Source organism: Ruditapes philippinarum, unplaced genomic scaffold (assembly GCF_026571515.1).
Source record: "Ruditapes philippinarum isolate M1 unplaced genomic scaffold, ASM2657151v2 ctg1260_1_1_1_1, whole genome shotgun sequence".
Lineage (NCBI taxonomy): Eukaryota > Metazoa > Mollusca > Bivalvia > Venerida > Veneridae > Ruditapes > Ruditapes philippinarum.
In genome coordinates this window covers 165,174-186,904 of record NW_026852938.1, presented here as the reverse complement: position 1 = coordinate 186,904, position 21,731 = coordinate 165,174, and the positions used below count along the sequence as shown (strand labels likewise).

At 30.5% G+C, this 21,731-nt stretch overlaps 2 protein-coding genes across 2 annotated transcripts in view; both read left to right on the top strand.

Annotated features, from left to right (window-relative positions):
* The first annotated feature begins 7,039 nt into the window (after positions 1-7,039).
* LOC132728700 (shematrin-like protein 2) lies at positions 7,040-8,521 on the top strand. The gene is made up of 3 exons (XM_060714385.1): positions 7,040-7,159; positions 7,563-7,945; positions 8,216-8,521. Exons 2-3 carry the CDS (start codon positions 7,573-7,575, stop codon positions 8,239-8,241), a joined length of 399 nt encoding a protein of 132 aa, XP_060570368.1. The 5' UTR covers positions 7,040-7,159; positions 7,563-7,572; the 3' UTR covers positions 8,242-8,521.
* A 6,256-nt stretch (positions 8,522-14,777) lies between these two features.
* LOC132728691 (keratin-associated protein 19-3-like) overlaps positions 14,778-21,731 on the top strand; it is a 30,565-nt gene continuing 23,611 nt past the window's right edge. Inside the window, exons 1-3 of the mRNA XM_060714373.1 lie at positions 14,778-14,919; positions 15,329-15,717; positions 15,964-16,045. Of these exons, the coding sequence (XP_060570356.1) occupies positions 15,339-15,717; positions 15,964-15,989 (405 nt within the window). The 5' untranslated portion in view covers positions 14,778-14,919; positions 15,329-15,338 and the 3' untranslated portion in view covers positions 15,990-16,045. The remainder of the gene's footprint in view (positions 14,920-15,328; positions 15,718-15,963; positions 16,046-21,731) is intronic.

Here is a 21,731-nt window from a genome sequence, read left to right as displayed (position 1 = left end):
TACTGCTGTTTGTTCTGTTTCTTTGTTGTTTAAAATGAATCTGAATATAAAGTTGTTGTTTAGTGGAGACTCACAGTTTTGAATTGTTAAACAAAAAAAAAAACAACAAAAAACAATGTCGTTATCAAGCTCAAACTGTGTTTGGTGACTATTAACTAAATAGTTTTTTCACCCATTAAGCTCAAGCAATACTTTTTTCATTTCTCAAAACCTTTCTCATTTTTGCTGTCCCGTTATCATTTCCACAACAGTACTCGTTGGCCTTATAGATGAAACATTTTTAACTTCTTTTGCGTCTTGGTAATTAGTACAGTCAAAGAAATTCGGTATTTTGTATGGGACTGAAGTAAACTGTCAGAGTACAACTCTTAAATTAGTATTCAGGACTAAACATTTTTTTATTATAATTTTACAGTGAATATGATATAAGAACACAATCAGAGGGTAGTCAAACTTAATTTCTCTTTATTACTTTTGAATCGGATCACCTTCTTTAATACAAGAAACAATATACATGTTTCCTTATAAACTTATTTAAGAATTCTATAGAAAATCCTCTTCAAATTGACCTATATGCCCGGTTGAATTAAACACATGTTTCGAAGCTTAATTATTTTTTTTACAACAATAGTAAATGTTGGAGACAGATTGACATGTTTATATATTTTTAGCGTTCTTTATTATTCATTCTACATGTCTATAGGTAACACAAAAACAGAGAAATATTATACATTACAAACCAAAAGACTTGTTTTTCATGATGCATAGTTAACGTAGTGTCATACATACTTATTGCAAACATTTAATATCAATGTCAGGTCTCGACACTAACTTTTTCAGCAGGTGGTATTACGGACCACTCATTTAATATCAATGTCATTGTTTTGTCATTGAATAGATTTATTGTCTTTTGGTTGTGACATTATTTATAAAGAAGTAATAATTATGGCCACTTATTGAACTATAATAAATACTCCTAGAATTTATGTATTTTTCTTTCCCTCAATATTCTAGGTATCAAATTAAATGATATTGAGCCAAATAAGTTTACGTTTCGCCGTAAGTCCTTTCAATTTTACAATGACTAAAGTGTCCAAAAGAAAATTCTGTAAATGTCCACCGGAATAGACCTGTAACGTTCAGTTTATAAAAATAATGGTGGGGAGACAAATTTTAGCATCCAGCCAAAATCTACAAATATTGATGTATTGTTTCATTTATGTGAAAACATTGAATAAAAATGACATGTTTTACCAACATTCACTTTCATCAATTGAAAAGGAATAAAATCAATTAAGTTTTATCATGTGGTTGTTTTTTGTTACAAAAAGTGTAAAGTGTCATAGACCCCGTATAACTTTTCATTAAAACGACATAGTTACGTTATCGTGTATAGTTCATTTATTTTCTTTTCATATACTTTGCAGAAATTTTTAATAGTTTTTTTCCACAAATGTAGCAGAATCTATAGGGAAAGATTATGATTACAATGTAGAAAATCATCCTAGTATTGCTCAAATCAATGATAGAAATTATTAACAAGATGCCTTTAGCTTTGAACAAACATGACAATGTAATATATCTAAACTTATAAATAATCTAAATGTTAAAAAGGCCACAGGAGCGGATAAAATTTCAGCCAAATTTATTAAACTAGGTAAACCATCATAAGTTGAACCGTTGACAAATCTAATTAACATCTCAATTAAATCACATGCTTTTCCTACTAAATTAAAACAAGCACAAGTAAAACCACTTTTCAAAAAAATGACGCTATGACCAAATCTAACTATAGACCAGTAAGTTTATTACCTATTCCATCTAAACGTTTTGAAAAAAGTACTATTTGAACAACTCTCTGCTTATTTTGATGATATATTTGACAATTATTTATGTGCTTTTAGGAAAGGCCATGGGTGTCAAACTACTCTGTTAAGACTGCTTGAGGACTGGAGACAGGCCCTGGACAACAATGAATATGTGGCAGCAATTTTGATGGACTTATCTAAGGTATTTGATTGTCTACCACATGACATTCTTTTAGATAAGTTAAGAGCATATGGCTTATCAGGCCCTGGCACATACCTCATGCAGTCTTATCTGTCAAACAGGAAACAGCAAATAAAAATAGGCAATATTGTAAGTTCATGGGCCAATATATCCAAAGGTGTCCCTCAAGGATCAATCCTGGGCCCTCTACTGTTTAATATTTTCATAAATGACATATTTTTCTTTATAAACAATGTACTTTATATAACTATGCAGATGACAATACCCTTTCTTTTCGTACTAAACATTTTGATGAACTAATATGCACCTTAGAACAAGAAAGTAACTATCTTATAAATTGGTTTCATTTTAATAAAATGCAAGCTAACCCTGATAAATTTCAAGCTATTGCTGTAGGGAAGAAAAAATTCACTAAATCCCCAGCTTTCAAAATTAATACAAGTGAAATAATATGTGACGAAATTGTAAAACTCCTTGGCATTGACATTGACCAACAATTAAATTTTTATTTTCATATAAGCAATAAATGTAAAAAAGCTGCTAATCAGTTAAACATCCTCAAAAGAATAGGTCACAACTTAAATCAAACAAATTAATTTTTGTCCTATGTCATGGCATTTTTGTTCAGAAAATAATACTAAAAAGACGGAAAACTACAGGAAAGAGCACTTAGATTTGTCTATAATGATTCTAAGATATGCTGATAAAGGTTAATATACCAACTCTAAAAATAAGAAGAATGAGGGCTATGGCTATTGAAACTTTTAAGATATTTTCATGATATGTTTCCTGCTGTTCTGTCTGACCTTATTGTCAAGAAAATATCTGGTATAAATTTAAAATATTCAAATATTTTGCAGATCCCGCAAGTAAGAACTACAACTGCTGGTAAAAAATCTTTCAGGTATGCTGCACCTGCTTTGTGGAATTCTCTGCCTGACAATTTTAGAAAATGTTCAAATTTTGCTCAGTTTAAAAAGTTAATTTCATCCTGGAATGGTAAACAGTGTAAATGTATTGCTTGCAGCTAACTTCTATTTCTTTATTTACTTCACTTTTGTTTATTTTTCTGGGTATGAACATTTTTTTTGTCACAGTTATTATTTAGTTTCTGAGTATGTTTTTGCTTTAAATGTGTTTTTGCTTTTCTTCCCTGCATGATTCCAGCTTATTTTAATATTATCATTTAGTTTCTAGATAGGATGTTGCTTTATTTGTGATCTTTTGTTTTTTGCTTATCTTTCCAGCATGACTCAAGCTAGCTGTTATATGAGTTCAACTGTTGACTTACATGTATGATCCCCTCTGTCTTTGTGTATTTGTTTGATAACCCATAGTCTTTCATATTTAAATTATATATAAAAAAATGTTTGTTTTTTAGTATTTCTATTTATTTATTTATTTATTTATTTAACTATTCATTAAATTTTTAATTGTTTAATCGGTATATTATTGAACTTGAAGTAAAATATTTTTAGATACTTGACATTGTAAGCATAATTTAATATACAAACTAGTGATGCAAAATTAAGTAAACTATCATTTTAGTTTTTTTTAGCATCTGATTCATTTTTATAAAAATATCTAAAAAGGACTATTTTATGTATACATCATGCCTAATCAATTTTTATTGTAGCTGTTTTATCTTTGTTGATCTTATACTTTATGTTATATACAGTAGGTTATAAAAGCTCCTAGAGCTTATGTTGTACTGTTGTAAACTTGCCGACTTGAAATAAAACTTATCTTATCTTATCTTATGCCGTGGTCGTGCCCACTTATATACGAATATATGTTTCTATTGTTCAGTTTCATTTTTTTTCTTACAAAATTATTGTATTATAAAACATATCAATGAAATGTATTTCTTATAGTTAATTGTCACTGCCGGTCTTTTATGCGAATTCCAACAATGATGCATTTTAATTTCAGTTTATGAAAGTCAGATCGACTTATGAAAGACAGATCGACTTATGAAAGTCAGATCGACTTATCAATTTCATTTTATTAGCTCTGATGTATTTTAACATTTCTTTTGAAAAAAAACAAACCCCAAAAACAAACAGTTTATTTAACGCGCATTATATTTTCATTATACAGAAACATTTATTCTAACACAACCCGCATTTTTCCCTATTGAACATAGAAGAACCGAAAGTGTGTATTATTATGCAATAAAATCTCTGTTGACGTTCTATATTTAGACATGTGACGTAATCATTTTATACATGTGACATAACCACTAAAAATGTGACGTGCTGAAAATAAGTACGGAAACAAATCAGGTGCAATTTAGCTTAATATCAGGTACGGCAACATTTATTTGTTGATGTCGCGTTAGAATCGAAATAATATATCCAAATCTGTGATTTTATCGCTTGATAACATCACTGTTTGTTGTTCGGATGCGCATCATTATATCACTCGGGCTACGCCCTCGTGATATAATTCCTCGCATTCGAACACCAAACAGTGATGTTATTGAGCGATAAAATCACTGTTTGGGATATATTATTTCTTAAATTAAGTCTCAAATCAAGGTTTTTAACATGCACATTATGTCATATATTTGGCTTCACTGTTAACAAAATTGTAGTAAGACCATTGAAGGATATCTTTAATACATTATTACTATATGCCTATTTTTTCTGCGCTATATACAGAACCTAGGACACCTTTGAAACCGACATATAAATATTTGATACAAGAGAACACAAAACATATCGTTTATGAAAATATTACACTGTCTCGGTCTCAAATAATTCTAATCAAAGATAAGAACAGATAATTGTTTTATTAAAAGCTTGTACGTGGAACCTAAGCTACAAGTTGTGCAATATACGATTTGAAATAGCATAACGATGTGTGCACAAACATTTTGTCATATATATTGTTTGTAAATCATGTTAAATGTCTGCCCATACTTCCAGAGTCTAGGAATATATACAGTGTGAATGCCAATAAGCACATTACAAAAGAACAAAAGCAAAAATGTTTTTAATGCAAAAGTATGTGAATGTTTGCTCAGCAGCCCACGTACAGCAATATATCACAATATTTAGTTTTAAAGATATTTAGCGTCCACGACTGCAATTGTAGTCAATTAGCCAAAATAGATCACAAATAGTGGTTTGTGATAGCAATTATTTAAATGGTGGTAAGTATGGGAAGATAACCATTCAAGTTTGATATCATTATGTATAGAGTCAAGATTTGACAAAATGAAATATAGCTATAAAAAAGTTTTGTGTTTGAAGTCACGCAATTTTAAATTGATTATTATTAATCTATTATATATGAAACTCATGCGCTTAAAATGAATCATTATCAACAATTAATTAACACAGTGGCCTTTATAAAACACATTGAATATGCAAAATATTTTGAATCTACCTTCAACTAGTTTAATCCTTAAATAAGAAACGTTTAATGTTGAAAGTGTTTTTTTTACTGATTTTTGTCTTAACCAAAATAGATCCACACTGACTAGGATGTTCTGTTTAACGTTTCACCTTGCATGAGACCTAAATATTAAATATTACTAAGTTATAATATGTTTCCCTGTAGATATTGTAATACAACAATCACTCTAGAAAATAAACACCTAACGTCTGCGGCAGCTATAAAATAATGTACATGCTTTAAACTGCGATTAGTACTCTAGATTATAGAAACAATTCTGAATACAATGTAATTTGTCATTGAAAACTACACATAACCAAAATTTTCATATTCTCTCACTTCCGAAAAATCCTCATTGTGATGACTTACTTTACAAATCGATGTTTCCTTAAAGAATATATATTTCAATTAATGGTCCCCGATAACAACATTGGTTGTCGTTACAACGAACGAACCAAATCCGGAAATTTAATTTATCATCTAAGGTCATTCGTCTTCGATATCAAATCGTATGATATAGTAATGTGATATAGTAAGTAGATAAAGAAAACTTTTTATCTGTATACCGAATTTTTGTATGCAATTAACTAATGTACATAAAAAGTACTTTGCTTAAAATAATACGTTTTGTTTTCTTTGTTCGTATTAAACATTACAGATACAGGCTAGAAAGTAAGAAAGGAAAACAATGCATGTACAGCAACAATTGAACAATATAACAGAAGCAAGTATTTATAAAATCAACCAATGACCTATCTATTAGATGACCTAACATTTGTAATGAGTATCAAAGTGACATAAAGACAATACAATAACTGTAATTAGCACACATCATCGTAATTAATATGTTTATCTATAATTAGTATGACCTATAAACACAGTCAAACGCGTACGTAATAAATTATCCACCAACCACCATTGCTTATGGTCAACGTAATATAAACACTACACGCGAACGTTAATACTTACGTTACGTTAGGAAGGTCTCACACAGTCTATATATTTCAGTTCGCATATTTCTATTATATTTCTATAATGCTTTTAGTTACAATTGTCCTGTACATGTTTATTTTTTATATGTATCTGAAATAAAAGAACAATTTAAATGATAAATCGAACAATCTTTTTCAATAATACCTGTAAGCAATTAAAATAGTCTTATTGCATGCAAATATTGCATGACCATATTCTTTCTATTTCACAGAATAGTGTGGTTGAATATCTGCACAGCATGTAAGCAAATGTCCTTATTATTCTTAGTGCATGAAAGCACCAATAGATAGATAATCATAATACATTACCAGTTGAATATTAATATACCTGCATATTGAGGCGTATTACAGGAGAGGTTAATGATATTAGCCATATTTACTCGTTTATATATTTATATAATTAAATCGCAGTCTAAATGTAATGACAGCATCACCATTTATTTAATGTGACATTGTTTTAGGCGGCGTTATGGCTACCGTTATATTCCTATACCAAGTAATTTTCAAACTGATATAACGTTTGATATGTGAGACCTACCGAGATTGATGGTAGTGGGTTTTGATTCCAAGATTTTTTGAGTAACCTCAAAAATGATTGACATGATTGTGTCACATGACTGATGGATGAGAGGAGTATTTGGGTAAATGTTTCCTCAATCTGTGGTAATCTTTACAGTATAAATATGCTCAAACACCATTGTCATTCCGTATCCACAGCTTTCTTCACCACTACAAGCTCTCCTTGCTTAACTCAGGTAATTTTCTTTTTCTTTTTTATATTTATATGTTTTAAATAATATTTTGTATCGTAATGCACACTGATCTATTTTACGCTCCAGCCTTAAATAGTTAATAGATTTTGTGATATTTGTATTTTCAATGTATTTTTAATATATAATAATGCTAAAGAATTAAACTTTTAATGATAACGTATATTTAAGTCAACCTCGATATCAAAAAGTTCTTTACTAACAGCATTTGTCGTTCACCATATTTTACAAAGACACTATCTTCCCGTGAAATTTTATGAACTTATATTCAGTAATCGTTTTAAAGGTAACCCTTATTTTCATTTTTTCTTTAATTTATTTGTACATCTAATTCATATTTTGTTATTATTTCAAAAGTAATGAAATTTTGCACGCTTCACATTTCCAGATCTAAGACGATGAAGTGCCTCAGTATTTTACTGTTAGCCATTGTTGGTATCGCCAGCGTAACTGCTTATTACGGTCACCATGGCATGTACAGAGGTTATGGTTCAATGGGCTATCCGAGATTTGGTTATGGATCATTATACGGTGGCTATAGAGGTATCGGGTATGGTCGTGGCAGATATGGCTACCCATATTCTGGAACAGGCTATGGTTCAATGCTTGGCGGTATCGGTTATGGATCTATGTATGGTGGAATCGGTTATGGATCTATGTATGGCGGTTATGGATCAATGTATGGCGGATATGGATCTATGTATGGAGGATATGGACGTAGATATGGCGGATACGGATACAAACATGGAAAATACCCACACTACTATCCAAGTACGTACACACTAATTTTATGCTTTAAAACTGTAATGAAATGAACATATTTTTTTCCAGATAATTATCCTTACAGTTAATCAATCGGAATATAGAAAATATTCTTGACTTATTGGCAACACTTCATTTTTGTCTCTTTTGTGTTAGCTATATGTGTTGATAGTGATAATTATCAAAATTGTAACATACTAGCCTTTTCTCCTTCAAAGAAAATAAGTTTACACAGTTATATATGTCGCATATTCATATATCCATTTCTTTTTGTTTCAGGTAAGAAATACGGATACGACTATTGAATAATCCTGAGACACAATCCACTTGTTAATCCGTGCTATATGTGATTTACTTATCCCACACTTGCTGGACAAGTCTTAATGTAAATGTGTTGTGACTGACAAGTAAAAATGAATATTGTTTTAAATAAAAAAAAATCCATAGATTTAATTGAACATGCAATCTATCTCATATGTTAAAGACAAAAAATGAATAATTTGGTATCAAATTGAATGTATGTATAAATGTGTATGTTTTGTGCATTGATTTTGTTTTCAATTAAAATGTTTTATAACACATGAATCATGTTTGTTTTCTTTCTTGTTACTGTATGTTGAATAAGAAAAAGAGTTACTAAATTGTATTAGAAATCCATCCCATGTATTTTCATGTTTATTAAAAGTTTCAGTCACATAAAATCTGAAAACTACAAAACAAATTTATTCTCTGTACTTTATAATGTAAATGAAAACATTACAAATGAATAGTGTTAAAACCAAACTAAGGAAAAGGATTGTTTATTTTGTAAAATGCTATGAAGTATTTAAGCATACAACTGTTATGCAATAAATTTTGTATGAATCATAAAATGTAAATGGCAAAGTCAGTCTAAAAGAAAGCAACCAAGGACATATAATTTGGCTTCAAATGTAAAGAACAAAAAAGTTAATTGTTTTCGTATATATTTGATAAGTCAAAAGTACAGACAACCTGGTTCTTTTAATGAATGTAGATGGATGTAGTGATATCGGCCCATTTAAACAGTAATGCTAGCCAATTAAAAAAATTGAAGACTTTGGTTATAAACATTATTTTGGATATCTTGCCACAGATGTTTTCTTTTATTGTATTCATGTTTATTAAAACGAGCTCGTTGGAATATAATTTTTTCTGAGCAACTCGAGCGATACAAAACCCAAGAATAGCACATTCCTGTAGCATTCTCTATATATTACATTGAAGCATTGTACTGCGACATTTGCTTTTATACTTTTCTTTATTCTATCTTATTATTTCGACATTTTTAAGTCTTGTATAAACAATTGTGTGTCACCACTATGCATTTGTTTTGATGCAAGTTCAAAATAGTTTACTTTGAAGTGACCTTTGAAGTGACAGCACCGCTGGAACTTAGCCAATATTGTGATACACCTTTATTTCTAAAAAAAATCAATTCTTCATAGTCAAATAGCTCGCTTGCATGATCAAATACAATGGTATGGATAACGAGTACGAGTTTTATTTGATAGTTAACGGCATAACGCTGAAACAAAAAGGAGACAATTGGACCGTATTTTTATCCTTAAAAATAAGAATACGACATGTGACTTTCAAGTAAGTACAGCTAAATGTTAAACATATAAGCTGGACATATAGATATATAACCGGTACCGTTGGCCTAGTGGTAAAGGCGCCCGCCTTCGGATCGGGAGGTCGAAGGTTCGAGCCCCACGGGGAGCGTTAATTGAAGGATGAATGTTTCTCGTGGGACTCGTTCCGAAATGGCCGCTTCGTGAGCCGCGAGGTAGTTAAAATGAATGGTTACCGATTTCTATCCGCCTGGCGCCTGGCATAGTGGTAGGAATTGGGAGGTACATGGTATGCAACCAAAAGGTGTCTCATAAGTCAAAATGGCTGGCCCTTTCAGTAGGGGTGACACTATAATAAACCTTTTATAGATGAGAGACCAGAAACATTAACGCACATTTAACGTGGCAACATGTTTTGATTTTGCAATTGTGTGCTTGCAAATCTGCAAGTCGGAGACTGCAACCGCTCAACAGTCGATGTTACAAGTTTATTTTTGTCTTCAAAAATTACAAGCCAAAACGTCAAAGATACAAAGATATAAATAAGGAAATCGTAAATTTGTTCAATTTACTTCAATATTTATTCCAATGATGATAACGCAAGTGACATAAATACTTTGACGAAGGAGGATGTTGCAACAGTAAAGCAATTCATCAATGACTTGCATCCCAAATGGAACCATTTTGTTTAGAGACTTTGCCAATTACGATGTTAATCAATTTGGGTCCATAGACGTATTTTATATCACATGCTCTGATTACAACGTCTGTGCTTTTTATGGTTTTATTGTTTGCTATTGTTTTACTTTGATTATTTTTTTTATTTTATCATTTCATTATTAATTTGTTTATGAGGGATATTTATTAATGATATATAGTATTCCGTTAGTATATTGTTATAGAGAGTTAACAAAATATTAAAATATTAAGTATGTTTGAACCTTGTCAGTTTACAATTTATAGTTGTTCGCTCTCTTTTTGTCTGTCTTCATATTTCTGTTACAATTTTAAAAATATGAATAAATTGTAAAAATGTTAATTAATCGTTATTGCTATGTGTTGACATTAAGTTTGTAAAAGTTGTTTGATGACCACCTTGTACCAGCGACGCATTAAGCCTGTACTTCTAAACATTTTGAAGAAAAAAATTCGAATTTAGAATTATCAATATTATCAATATTATATCTTCAGTATCTTTAATTTATGTCTAGAAAAAGTCCGCGAGTAACGTTGAAACTTTACGCCATAAAGCAACTTTTATTCAGCAAATATCTGTATTTGACTAAAAAATGATCGTAGACCACTGGAAACCGCAACCATTAAAGCTGAAAAAAAATCGCCACGTTCTGCATATTTAAATTCAATCAAACAATAAAAAAATAAACAGAACAGAATAGAACAGACATTTCATTTGACTTATACATAAGTATATCTTCTTTATACATAAACATCAATGTTAAACATGTCATATATCTAGAACATATTACAAAAGTTTAATCATATGTACTGTAACATATATATTAACATATAATACATACATGTATAACAAAGACAGTAAAGTAATAAGTACTACAGCATCAGGTCATATCAATTATAAATGAATTTCGAATAACAAATTTCAGATATTTGCACAATTTAGCAATTTTATTTTTATTTTTTTGTAGAAGTAAGCAAACAATGAAATTTAAAATCAGATGGACTGACAAAATAAAACACATCTCTTGTGTTACAACATAAGCAAAATCTTTCGTTTCTTGGTAAATTATTACGGGTATAACTCCCTGTTTGTATTCTCAACGGATACAATGAAAATCTAAGTTTAACTAAATAAGTGCGTAATTCCTTTGTTAATAAATCTAAGTATATTTCATATTCAAGTGTAGTTTTAAAAATTCTATACATATTCAAGACAAAGTTTGTGTTTATATTACCATACCATTTTTGCTTAAAAGTATGCGTTAGCATTTACAGAACTAGGGTTCTCAAATACATTTGAGAATTCAAAGTTATCTTACATCCTCTAAACATGAGAAACCCAATTTGGATAACCGCTATTACAGTCGTTAACGCTCATTTTATAAACAAATCATATAATTATGTTATCACTCGAGCTGATTTAAAAAAAAAGTATTTTTAATACCCTAACATAGCAGTTTATATACAACGGATATCTTCCCAACTCTCTCTCCATATACAGCTGCATTACTAGAATTTAACCTAACTTGTAATGCTCGTTTGCAAAACTTCAAATGGATTCGTTCTAATTCTTAAGACTTTGTAAAACCCCATATTTCAGAAGCGTTACCTGAAATTGAGCCAACAAAAGCATCAAACAATTGGCAATAAATTCTAGGATTTAAGTCATATGTTTTACAATTATATAATAAAGTATTTATAGCTATAAGTCCTTTACCAGCCAAATGTTCTTGGTTCCGTATGAAACTACCCGTATAATTAATCATAGTTCCTAAATAAATATAATTGTCTACTGCCTCGATATTATGTCGCAAACGACCCTTTTTTCGAAAAACCACATATCACATCAATGGCTAGATAATATATGACTTCATTCAATAATTTTAAAGTACTCGTTTAAAATACAGTCACAACGAACCGATTTGTTACGTTTGATATTTAATTGCAATTAATATTTCATCAACAGTTATAGGACAATCTATTTCCGGATGTGCAAAGTTTTCTTCTGTGAAATCATAACTAAAACAAAATTGTCCAGCTTCACTATTATTGCAATCAGAAGTATTATTACTAAGTCTCTCGAAAAAAAAAAACATTTAAAATAATCTATAGAAATACCATTATTTTTAATTTTGTCATTATTTTAAAAATATTTCACAAAAATCTCATGGACGTTTACTCTTCATGCTTTCAATTTCAATCATTTTCTTACGGTACCCACAACCGTTTTCTTTTTGATTACTTTTTTCTATATAATAATTTAAGCTGACATAAATTAGCTCTATTTACATCAGGCTTATTTAAATTAAAACAATTTAACGCCTCCATATATAAATCACGTGCAGACGCACAGTCATTATCAAACCAGTCGGCATTTTTAAACAAGTATTTACAACATAAGCTGATTTATTATTAAAAGTAGATGCACGAGAAAAATACGGGTCCGCAACACTGCGTATAGCATCAGTTAAATTATCTACCAAATTATTCACAGACGTTCTACTTGTACAACCAATTTTATGTATAATGCTGTTGAAAACTGGCAATAATACCATTACAAAATTGACCACAAAGCGTATTATCCCACTTATATTTAATCTTCGTATATTTCTCGTGCAATGGTAACCAGTTATCACAACATTGTGAAAATTGTAACGGAGCATGGTCACTCCACTCATTGTAAAAAATGTGATCGATGAAAAATATCGGTCACTAGTTAAAACGTAATCAATAACGGAACACCCCTTATGGGAATAAAAATGTATGTTTACAGCTATCGCCTATTCTATCATCAATAAAAATAAATCGAACAATTTGAAACCAAATGGCCTATTGAGGCCCTAACAGAAGCTTGATTTGAACAATAATCTGTGTCATCATACAAAGTACATGTATTGATATTGTCATGTACAATGAAATCACATTTATTTCCAACCCTGTTTTTTAGGTCTCCTGAAATATAAAGTTTCCCTAGCAAAGAAAAGTATGATATGTCATTTTCAAGTATTTAAAAAAGAGTATCATAAACAGTCGAATCCACGCCCCATATATATGATGCACATAGAAATACGTCTTGGTCAATATTAAAAAAAGACATTATATTCAGTGTCCTTCTCTGTTAATTTTACAGGAAGTCAGTCTGATGACAGACGGACTTTGTCCGAAAAAAAAACCCTGGAAGTTTCGCTAGTGTCAGTGCAATAAAAAACTAATCCGAACAAAAGAAAACAAAAATGTTTCATTTAGATTAAGGCAAGGAACATTTCATTTGTTTCAAGTATTTGAAGTATCGAAAGTGTCCGTGAAATTTATACTTAGTAATTAATAAATAACAATTAAATAAAAAATGAATAAATAAAAAAATGCTTCCAATAGATTTTGTACACTTTAAGTGTCGCTTTTTCGATTGCTAGTGTTTTCTGAAAGTTTTATGTAAATGCTATCCATGCTAGGGACATTCATTTATTATACCACACAAAAGAATCATATTGAATTTTCATTAATATTATAAAGTATATGTCTTTAAACATTTTTCAGTGAGGTTTTACTTGGGAAATAGTTGAAATGTTAACTTGGCATTTATAAATTTAGAAAAATAAGTTGAAAAATAAAGTACTAAGGTAAAAGCTTTATATATTTGAATCTTTAAGAACGAATTGGAAGTGTTTAATACAATACAATAAAAATACAAACGTTTTCACTGAATTTTCAAAACTTTTCAACATTCAATTAACCGACGATGTAATTAATATAATGTTTATTCATCTAATAATTAATTATTTACAACGATCAGCTATTTTATGTTGATTGATCGGTACACGTTTTATGTGGCTAAACAGAAAAAAGAATGATCGTTACATGTCAATGGTTAAACATTCACACACATTGATTTAAAAATGTGGTGATGATTTAACAAAGAATTGATGCATCAGAACCTTAAACTTTACGAGGAGAATGAAATGAAAGTCATGTTTTGATTGCGAAACTTTGCGGTGCGGTGAAAATAGTTTTTTTTTTTTCAAGAGAACCCTTACTGATTCAGACTTAATTGATTATGTTTTGTTTGAGATTAAATATTCATATAAGTACTATTAGATGCAGCTACTCGAAATAAGAAAGAAACATCTCGTTTTAATTTTTTTCCTTACAACAGATACTTTACCTATGTCCAATTAATGTAGTATAGTTATTACTTACGTCAATGAAGTGCAAAAAGAAACAAATAAGTTATATAGAATGACGGTTTAATGCATGCTCTTTTATTGTCTTATTCAGTAAGTATTTGGCTAGATCTAAACCAACAAAAAATGGTAAGCAAAGTAACACTTTTGATGTGAAGGTCTCACACACTCATGAAATATGATGCGCTGTCAACCTTAGCACGAACTGTATTGAAAATAAGGAAATCATCGTATAGTTTCTTTTATTGTTCAGTGTGTTTTAATGAGAATTTCGGTGTATGCATTAAAATGACCTTAGGATTGATATGTGAGACATTCAAAAATGGTTATTTTTGTGGGCCTTTGATTCTAAGATTTTTTTAGTTACGTTGGTAACGTGATCGATCGAGGGACATTTTTGACAATTGTTTCCTCAAACTGTGGTTATCTTTTTAGTATAAATATACTCAGAAATTAGTAAATCTTTACATCTGCAGTTTTCTTCAGCAAAAGGTTACACAACAGCTCAAACAAGGTAATGTTCTTTTTTGTATTGACTTAATGTTTTGCTTTATACACATTTATCTTTACATATGTCATAACAGTACAAGATATACTACTAAGTATATATGTGTTTTAAAATATTGCGAAACTTTTCGACGTTAATGATAACATAAGTAACTGTCATTGAAACGATAATTAACAATAAATGAACGCCATACTTTCTTTTGCCTTGTTGACGTCATACCCTGTCCATACAATAAAAATAAAATGTAATCTGTTCTTAATCACATCTGGGGTAACAATTTTTAATACATAAAAAATTAAAACATATTTTTATTTTCTAAAGTTTTTCTTAACATTCCCTGTAACATTTAAAAATTTTTTCGATTTTTGTTTTGGGAAAAAATAAAATTTAACTCTTATTTGCTTAAAATTTACAGAACCAAAACGATGAAGTGCCTCAGTGTTTTACTGTTAGCCATTGTTGGTATCGCCAGCGTGACAGCTTACTACAGTCATCATGGCATGTATAGAGGTTATGGTTCAATGGGGTACAGATATCCGAGAATGGGTTATGGATCATTATACGGTGGCTATAGAGGAATCGGTTATGGTCGTGGCAGATATGGATATCCATATTCTGGAATCGGTTACGGTTCAATGCTTGGAGGTATTGGCTATGGATCTATGTATAATGGAATTGGTTATGGATCTATGTATGGCGGCTATGGCTCCATGTATGGAGGATATGGATCTATGTATGGTGGCTATGGACGTAGATATGGCGGATACGGATACAAACACGGAAAATACCCACACTTTTACCCAAGTAAGGAAAACTACCAATTTATTTAAATATTATCTTTTCTAAAACAATAACAGATACATACTAATTTGTTGTTTTTCTTAAAGTATTCATAACAGTGTTTAATAATTAGATTCTTTAGAAATGTCTTATTATACATTTGTATATTAGAAGATAACTTATAGTACTATGAGAAATTAATATGTTTCTCGAATGATACAAATTATCATAATATTTATAACAATAATAACTAATTGTTTTCTATTTCAGGTAAAAAATACGGATACGACTATTAAGATTAACGTGCTACAGCATCCATTTGTTTTTCCATACGTAATGTGATTATCGTACCTTATTGCTGAAAAACGTTTTTGAAAAGTTGTTTGAAAGAGATTAGAAATTTTAAAAATTAAATTTTTTTAAACCCCGGGAAAAAAAACTTTACTAAAAATAGTTCAACCCTACATTTGATTATACACCTATTAAAATTAAAATTAATTTTTCCTTCTAATAAAGCATGTATGATTTTATGTTGTGTGAAATTTTTTGCTATAAATTATAAAAATTTTTTTATTAAACGTATAAACAAAAAAACTTTTAATTTCTTCTTAATTCTAGTATGGTGAATGAATAATATAATGAGATATTGGGAAATTATATGGATATCCCATATTTTCTAATGATTTATTGTCATTATGTAATACATTGTATATGGAATTGCTTTATATTTGATAATCAAGTCGATTTCGACGACTTCGACTGATTCATGAAATGGTTGTCAATATATGTTTTATGCCATTCAACAAATGTCAAATGACGTATATCACTTGGCAAATAAAACTGAACAAATAGGAAAACTTCCAAAGTCGTTGCGTTTCTTTCTGTAACGATACAATTATATGAAATAAATACAATTGAGCCGCGTCACGACAAAACCAACATAATGGGTTTGCGACCAGCATGGATCCAGATCAGGATCCATGCTGTTCGCTTACAAACGCTATAACAAGTAGAAAAACTGATAGCGAACAGCATGGATCCTGATCAGACTGCGCTGATGCGCAGGCTGGTCTGGATCCATGCTGGTCGCAAACCCATTATGTTGGTTTTGTCATGACGCGGCTCAATTATCAAATGTTGAGAACGAACATACCACTTATTATATAATTAATACTATTTTTGACCATAAACATGCATATCATCTCTGTTATCTTTACCATCATCGACTTTTACGCAAAAACAGTGGAGGTAAGGTGTCCAGCGAGTAATAAATAATAATTAGTAATTTTATGATGTTGAAAAGTAAAAAAAAAAAAAAAATAATTCTATAATGGGAGATTTCAAGAGAGAAATGGGATTAAAAGGACCTCTCCAGAAAAATGAAATGAAAAAAAGAAACAGCAGTAAGAAGCAAAACAAAACAGTAAAGAAGTTGAAAATAACGATCTTGAATTTGTTGCGTCTGTTTATGCGTGGTAAAAGATAAGCTTTCGAAGCATTTTTACGATAAAAGTTGATAGCATTACATGACATCTTAAGCAACACAATGAATTAATTTATCTGTCACATCCAAAATGAAGGTGGGGTTGAGGTAGGCGTCGTTCTATGACCATAAAAAACAACAAATAATGTGACACTTAGCGTTGTTCCAACATAGCAAATTATATTGTCTGCTCCAAGAATTGCTACAATATAAGCTGGTTCCAATATGTGCTTAATCTAGATAATCAAATCGGTTTTCATCTTTTCACTTCTCCGCTTTAAAGACACAAACCGTTGCTGTTAACAACGAGGATGTTTATATGGAGGGCGTTCTTTGCCAAAATTCCAGACATGTAAAGTGTTCCTTTCTAAAATGACTTTTGAAAATGCGAACTTGTATGCCTACCATTTTTTTATTGTACCCGTGCATAGCACATAATATGTCTCTTAATTCAATCTTTTAATTGAAGGTTCCCGCCTTTATATAACAAGTTTACATATAGATCGTAACAACTGACCTAACATCTAAAACGACAACAAATTCACAAGTTCGTATCTTCCATTGCATGCAATACATATGCATGTTTGCACACTTATAGATCTGAAATATACAAATGAAATGTAAATCTTAAATGCAGAAAATAGAGTTTAAGAAAACGTGTTACCAGTTGTAGAACTACAACAGTACGTTAACACAGTAACATGTTTAAAATGACAAAAGTAGATTCACAAAGTTAAACGATTTTAAGTCAAGCATAGCGCCCCGCCCCTCTCTGAGTATTTACGAACTTCTATTGCGGACAGGTATAAAACGGCGCCTCTCCCATGTCTCAAATGTTAAGGACAACATACGGCATTTTTCATAACATACATGTATATTTGTTACATTTGTTACAAAAGTTTCGTCAATAGCAACATCACTTGAAAATTGCTGATTTTACCATTTATGATGAAGAAAACTTATGCATTAACTTATTATTTAACATTGTGTTTTCCTGAGAAACATCGGCGATATGGAAATTTTTAGGGGAAACAATGACCAACTTCAAGGGAGTAATTTTATTGATAATCTAAAAACCATCCAATATTTTTATTGGTATCATTGAAAAATATATTGGCACAAATTTCATTTTCAACAAAAACTATGCAATTATTTGCAAAAATGGGATTTTAAAGCGGCCACCGAGATTTCCTTTTCGAAATCAAGAAAATACTTATCCGTAGCACATATGTACAATCTTTAATAAGGTATTTTCTGTATGAATAAAAACTTTTTGCACTTGTTCATTATCCCTCATGTACAGACTCAATCAAACCGAGTCTGCAATTCTTATGTAATTTTGTTTTGATTAATGCTTCCGAGGGATCACTTTGTTTCCAGATTTTTATACTTCATAACAGCAGGTGTCAAGTGCCGTGTGGCAGCTGTAAAAAGTTGCCCCGTACTTCACTTCAGTGTTGTTATATTTTTCTGGTCATTCGGGATCATTGATGCCAGCGCTATTAAGTGTTTAGAATTGAGTACCGCTCAAGCCGGTGCTAGGGGGGCGTGAGGAATGTTGCACTTGTTCATTATCCCTCATGTACAGACTCAATTAAACCGAGTCTGCAATTCTTATGTAATTTTGCTGTGATCAATGCTTCCGAGGGATCACTTTATTTCCAGATTTTTAATGTACTTGTTCATTTTCTTTTTTGAATAAAGTATCTTAAGGAAGCGACGTGATTTTCTTGCCGAATATATGACTGTGGATTCTGCTTAAGCCGGTGATAGTGGGCGTGGACGGTAATTTGCACTTTCCAGTACCGTCCATGAACAGGCTCAACCAAACCGAGCCTGCAACATTTTCAATTTTGTTGTGTTGAACTTTCTTTAGGGATTCTGTTTTTCTCTATTTTAAGAGAGAAAAAATAAACAACGATAAGTTTGAAACAAAATTTTTAATACGTCTACGTAATTAAATTTCATTTTTAGGCATCACTAGAAAGTTCATGAAGGATTCTTTTACTTGAGTCTAAAATTATCAAAATTGACCGAGAAATAAAATAAAGAGTTAGTAGGGGGCGACATGTTTCTCTTACTGAATTTCAGAGTGTGCGTTTTTTTTTTACTTGGGGACCATGTGCCGTTTTTCATGGAATGGCACTTACTTGTCACATTGAAGGTTCCATGATAATCGCCATATTAACACTTCTGCGGATATTTCAAAATTAAAAATTGTACCAGTTCATGTTAAATGTCGAATTTTGCTTAAGCCGGTGCTAGGGGGCGTGGACGGTAACTTGCACTTTCCATTACCGTCCATGTCGTTTTGAGCGTTCTTTAGGGATTCTTATTTTCTCTATTTTACAGAAAGTAACATGATAAACTTTAAAACGAAAAGTTTATTCATTTTGATTTAATTCATTTTTATTTTTAGGCATTATATAATTATATATCATAAATCGTATGAAGCACACTTTTATTTCAATCCAAAATTATCAAAATTGATAACGAGATAAAAAACAAAAGTTTGGAGGGAACGCCGTGTTTTTCTAACCAATTCGAAAGTGTCATTTTCAGAGGAAAAATGATAGATTTTGAAACAAACATTTCAATACATCTATTTAATTCATTTTTATTTCTGAGGCACTCATAGAAAGCTTATGGAGTAATCTTTCATTTGATACCAAAAATATTTGACTTTTATAGAATTAAAAAAAGTTAGATTGGACGCCGTGTTTTCCTTCACTTAATTGAGAAATAGGAGAGAGGCGACGGGTATTATACCTGTCCGTACATTTCCGTAATAGAAGATTGTAAATACTCAGAGAGGGACGGGGCGTCATGCATGAGTTAAAATCGTTTAACTTTGTGAATCTACTTTTGTCATTTTAAACATGTTACTGTGTAAACGTACTGTTGTAGTTCTACGACTGGAAACACGTTTTATTAAATTCTATTTTCTGTATTCGAGTTTTACATTTCATTTGTATTTTGCAGGTACATATAGAGCAAAAATGCTTATGTGGAAGATACGAACTTGTAAATTTGTTGTTGTTCTCCATGTTAGGTCAGTTGTTAAGATTTACATGTAAACTTGTTATTTAAAAGCGGGTGCCTTCAATTTAAAGACGGGATTAAGAGGCATATCATTTGCTTTGCACGAATTTAATAAAAAATGCTAGACATACCCGTTCGCATTTTCAAAAGTAGTTTTCAAAAGGAACACATTACATGTCTGGAATTTTGGCAACGATCGCCCTCCATAGTTTAAAGTGTCAGGTAGTTTGATTTTGCGTACACTTTATCCAATCAATATATCAGTACGTGCAATAAAATAAAAAATGTAGTAAAACGCAAAACGTACAAATATACAATTAAAGGTCCATCATGTCTCAGAAATGATTTAATTTTTATTTCTCGAAAGATTTTCATTTTAGGTGTCCTGTTTTAATTTTAAAAAAGTTACTAATTGATTAATAACCTGATCAATCTTTTGCTCATGTTGCTTTTGGGGCAATTAGTACAATTAATAGTGAATTGGTATTTTGTAAGGAAGTCAAAAGACTTCTCTGTATATATTTTGCTACTTTTATGACTAATTTGTTTATATTTTGTGCTACTTTCTAAAGGTAATAAGCATCTAACATGCTCTTAAAACATTATTTAAATGTTATAAAACTCCTGTGTGCCCTTTCTAAAGAATGAAACAAATATTTGTTTCTGAGGCATAATGTGCCTTAAATATTTATATACATTTATGAATTCTCATTTCAAGAAAATCAATGCTTTAATTATTTGTCAGAAATATCCCTGTGCGAAGAAATCTTATATTTCTCTGTGGCCAAGATAAACTTGACAATTTAAACATAGTTCTTTAAGAAAATAAATTATGTTTGGTAAATAAAAATATTTTTGATCATAAACGAACAATATTAAAAAAAAATCTAAAGACAGATAAAAGTTGAAATACCTTCGGCTTTATGAGTTCAAATGACTATTATGACAAACTAAATTCAAATATATGAGTAGGATAAAGCCATAACTATGTGGTTATACTTTTTCACTATAAAGCACTCTGCAAATATATATCGTTTGACATGCGACCCATTAATAAAACTGTATACTTGCCTAATAGGCTCAACAAAAATATATAGATACCTGTTTGTTTTTGTGTAAGATGCAATTTTATTTCTTGGAATGAGCTTAAAAAACAGTATTCTCACGAGTGGCGCACACAAAAAATTTTGTTCTCTTTATTTCATGCTTAAACAAGTTTAAATGAAATTTCATTAATATTAACTTTAATATCTAAATCTGTTTTCCCCACTGGTAGCCTCATTTAGCCGAATTTCTCATATGATTTAAGAAATTTTTAGCTAAATTGCGATGATATTATTCATTTTATTAAAAACATAAGAATGTTCGCTTGTTTTAATAATAAAAACAAACGATTCTTATAGAAGAAAAAGTAATACAATATCTGACCTTCTTTCCGTTACTTTCGGCGGAGTTATATTAGACCAGGTTTTATGTAATGTAAGCGGCCGCCATTTTTAAAGTTGTGTATTTC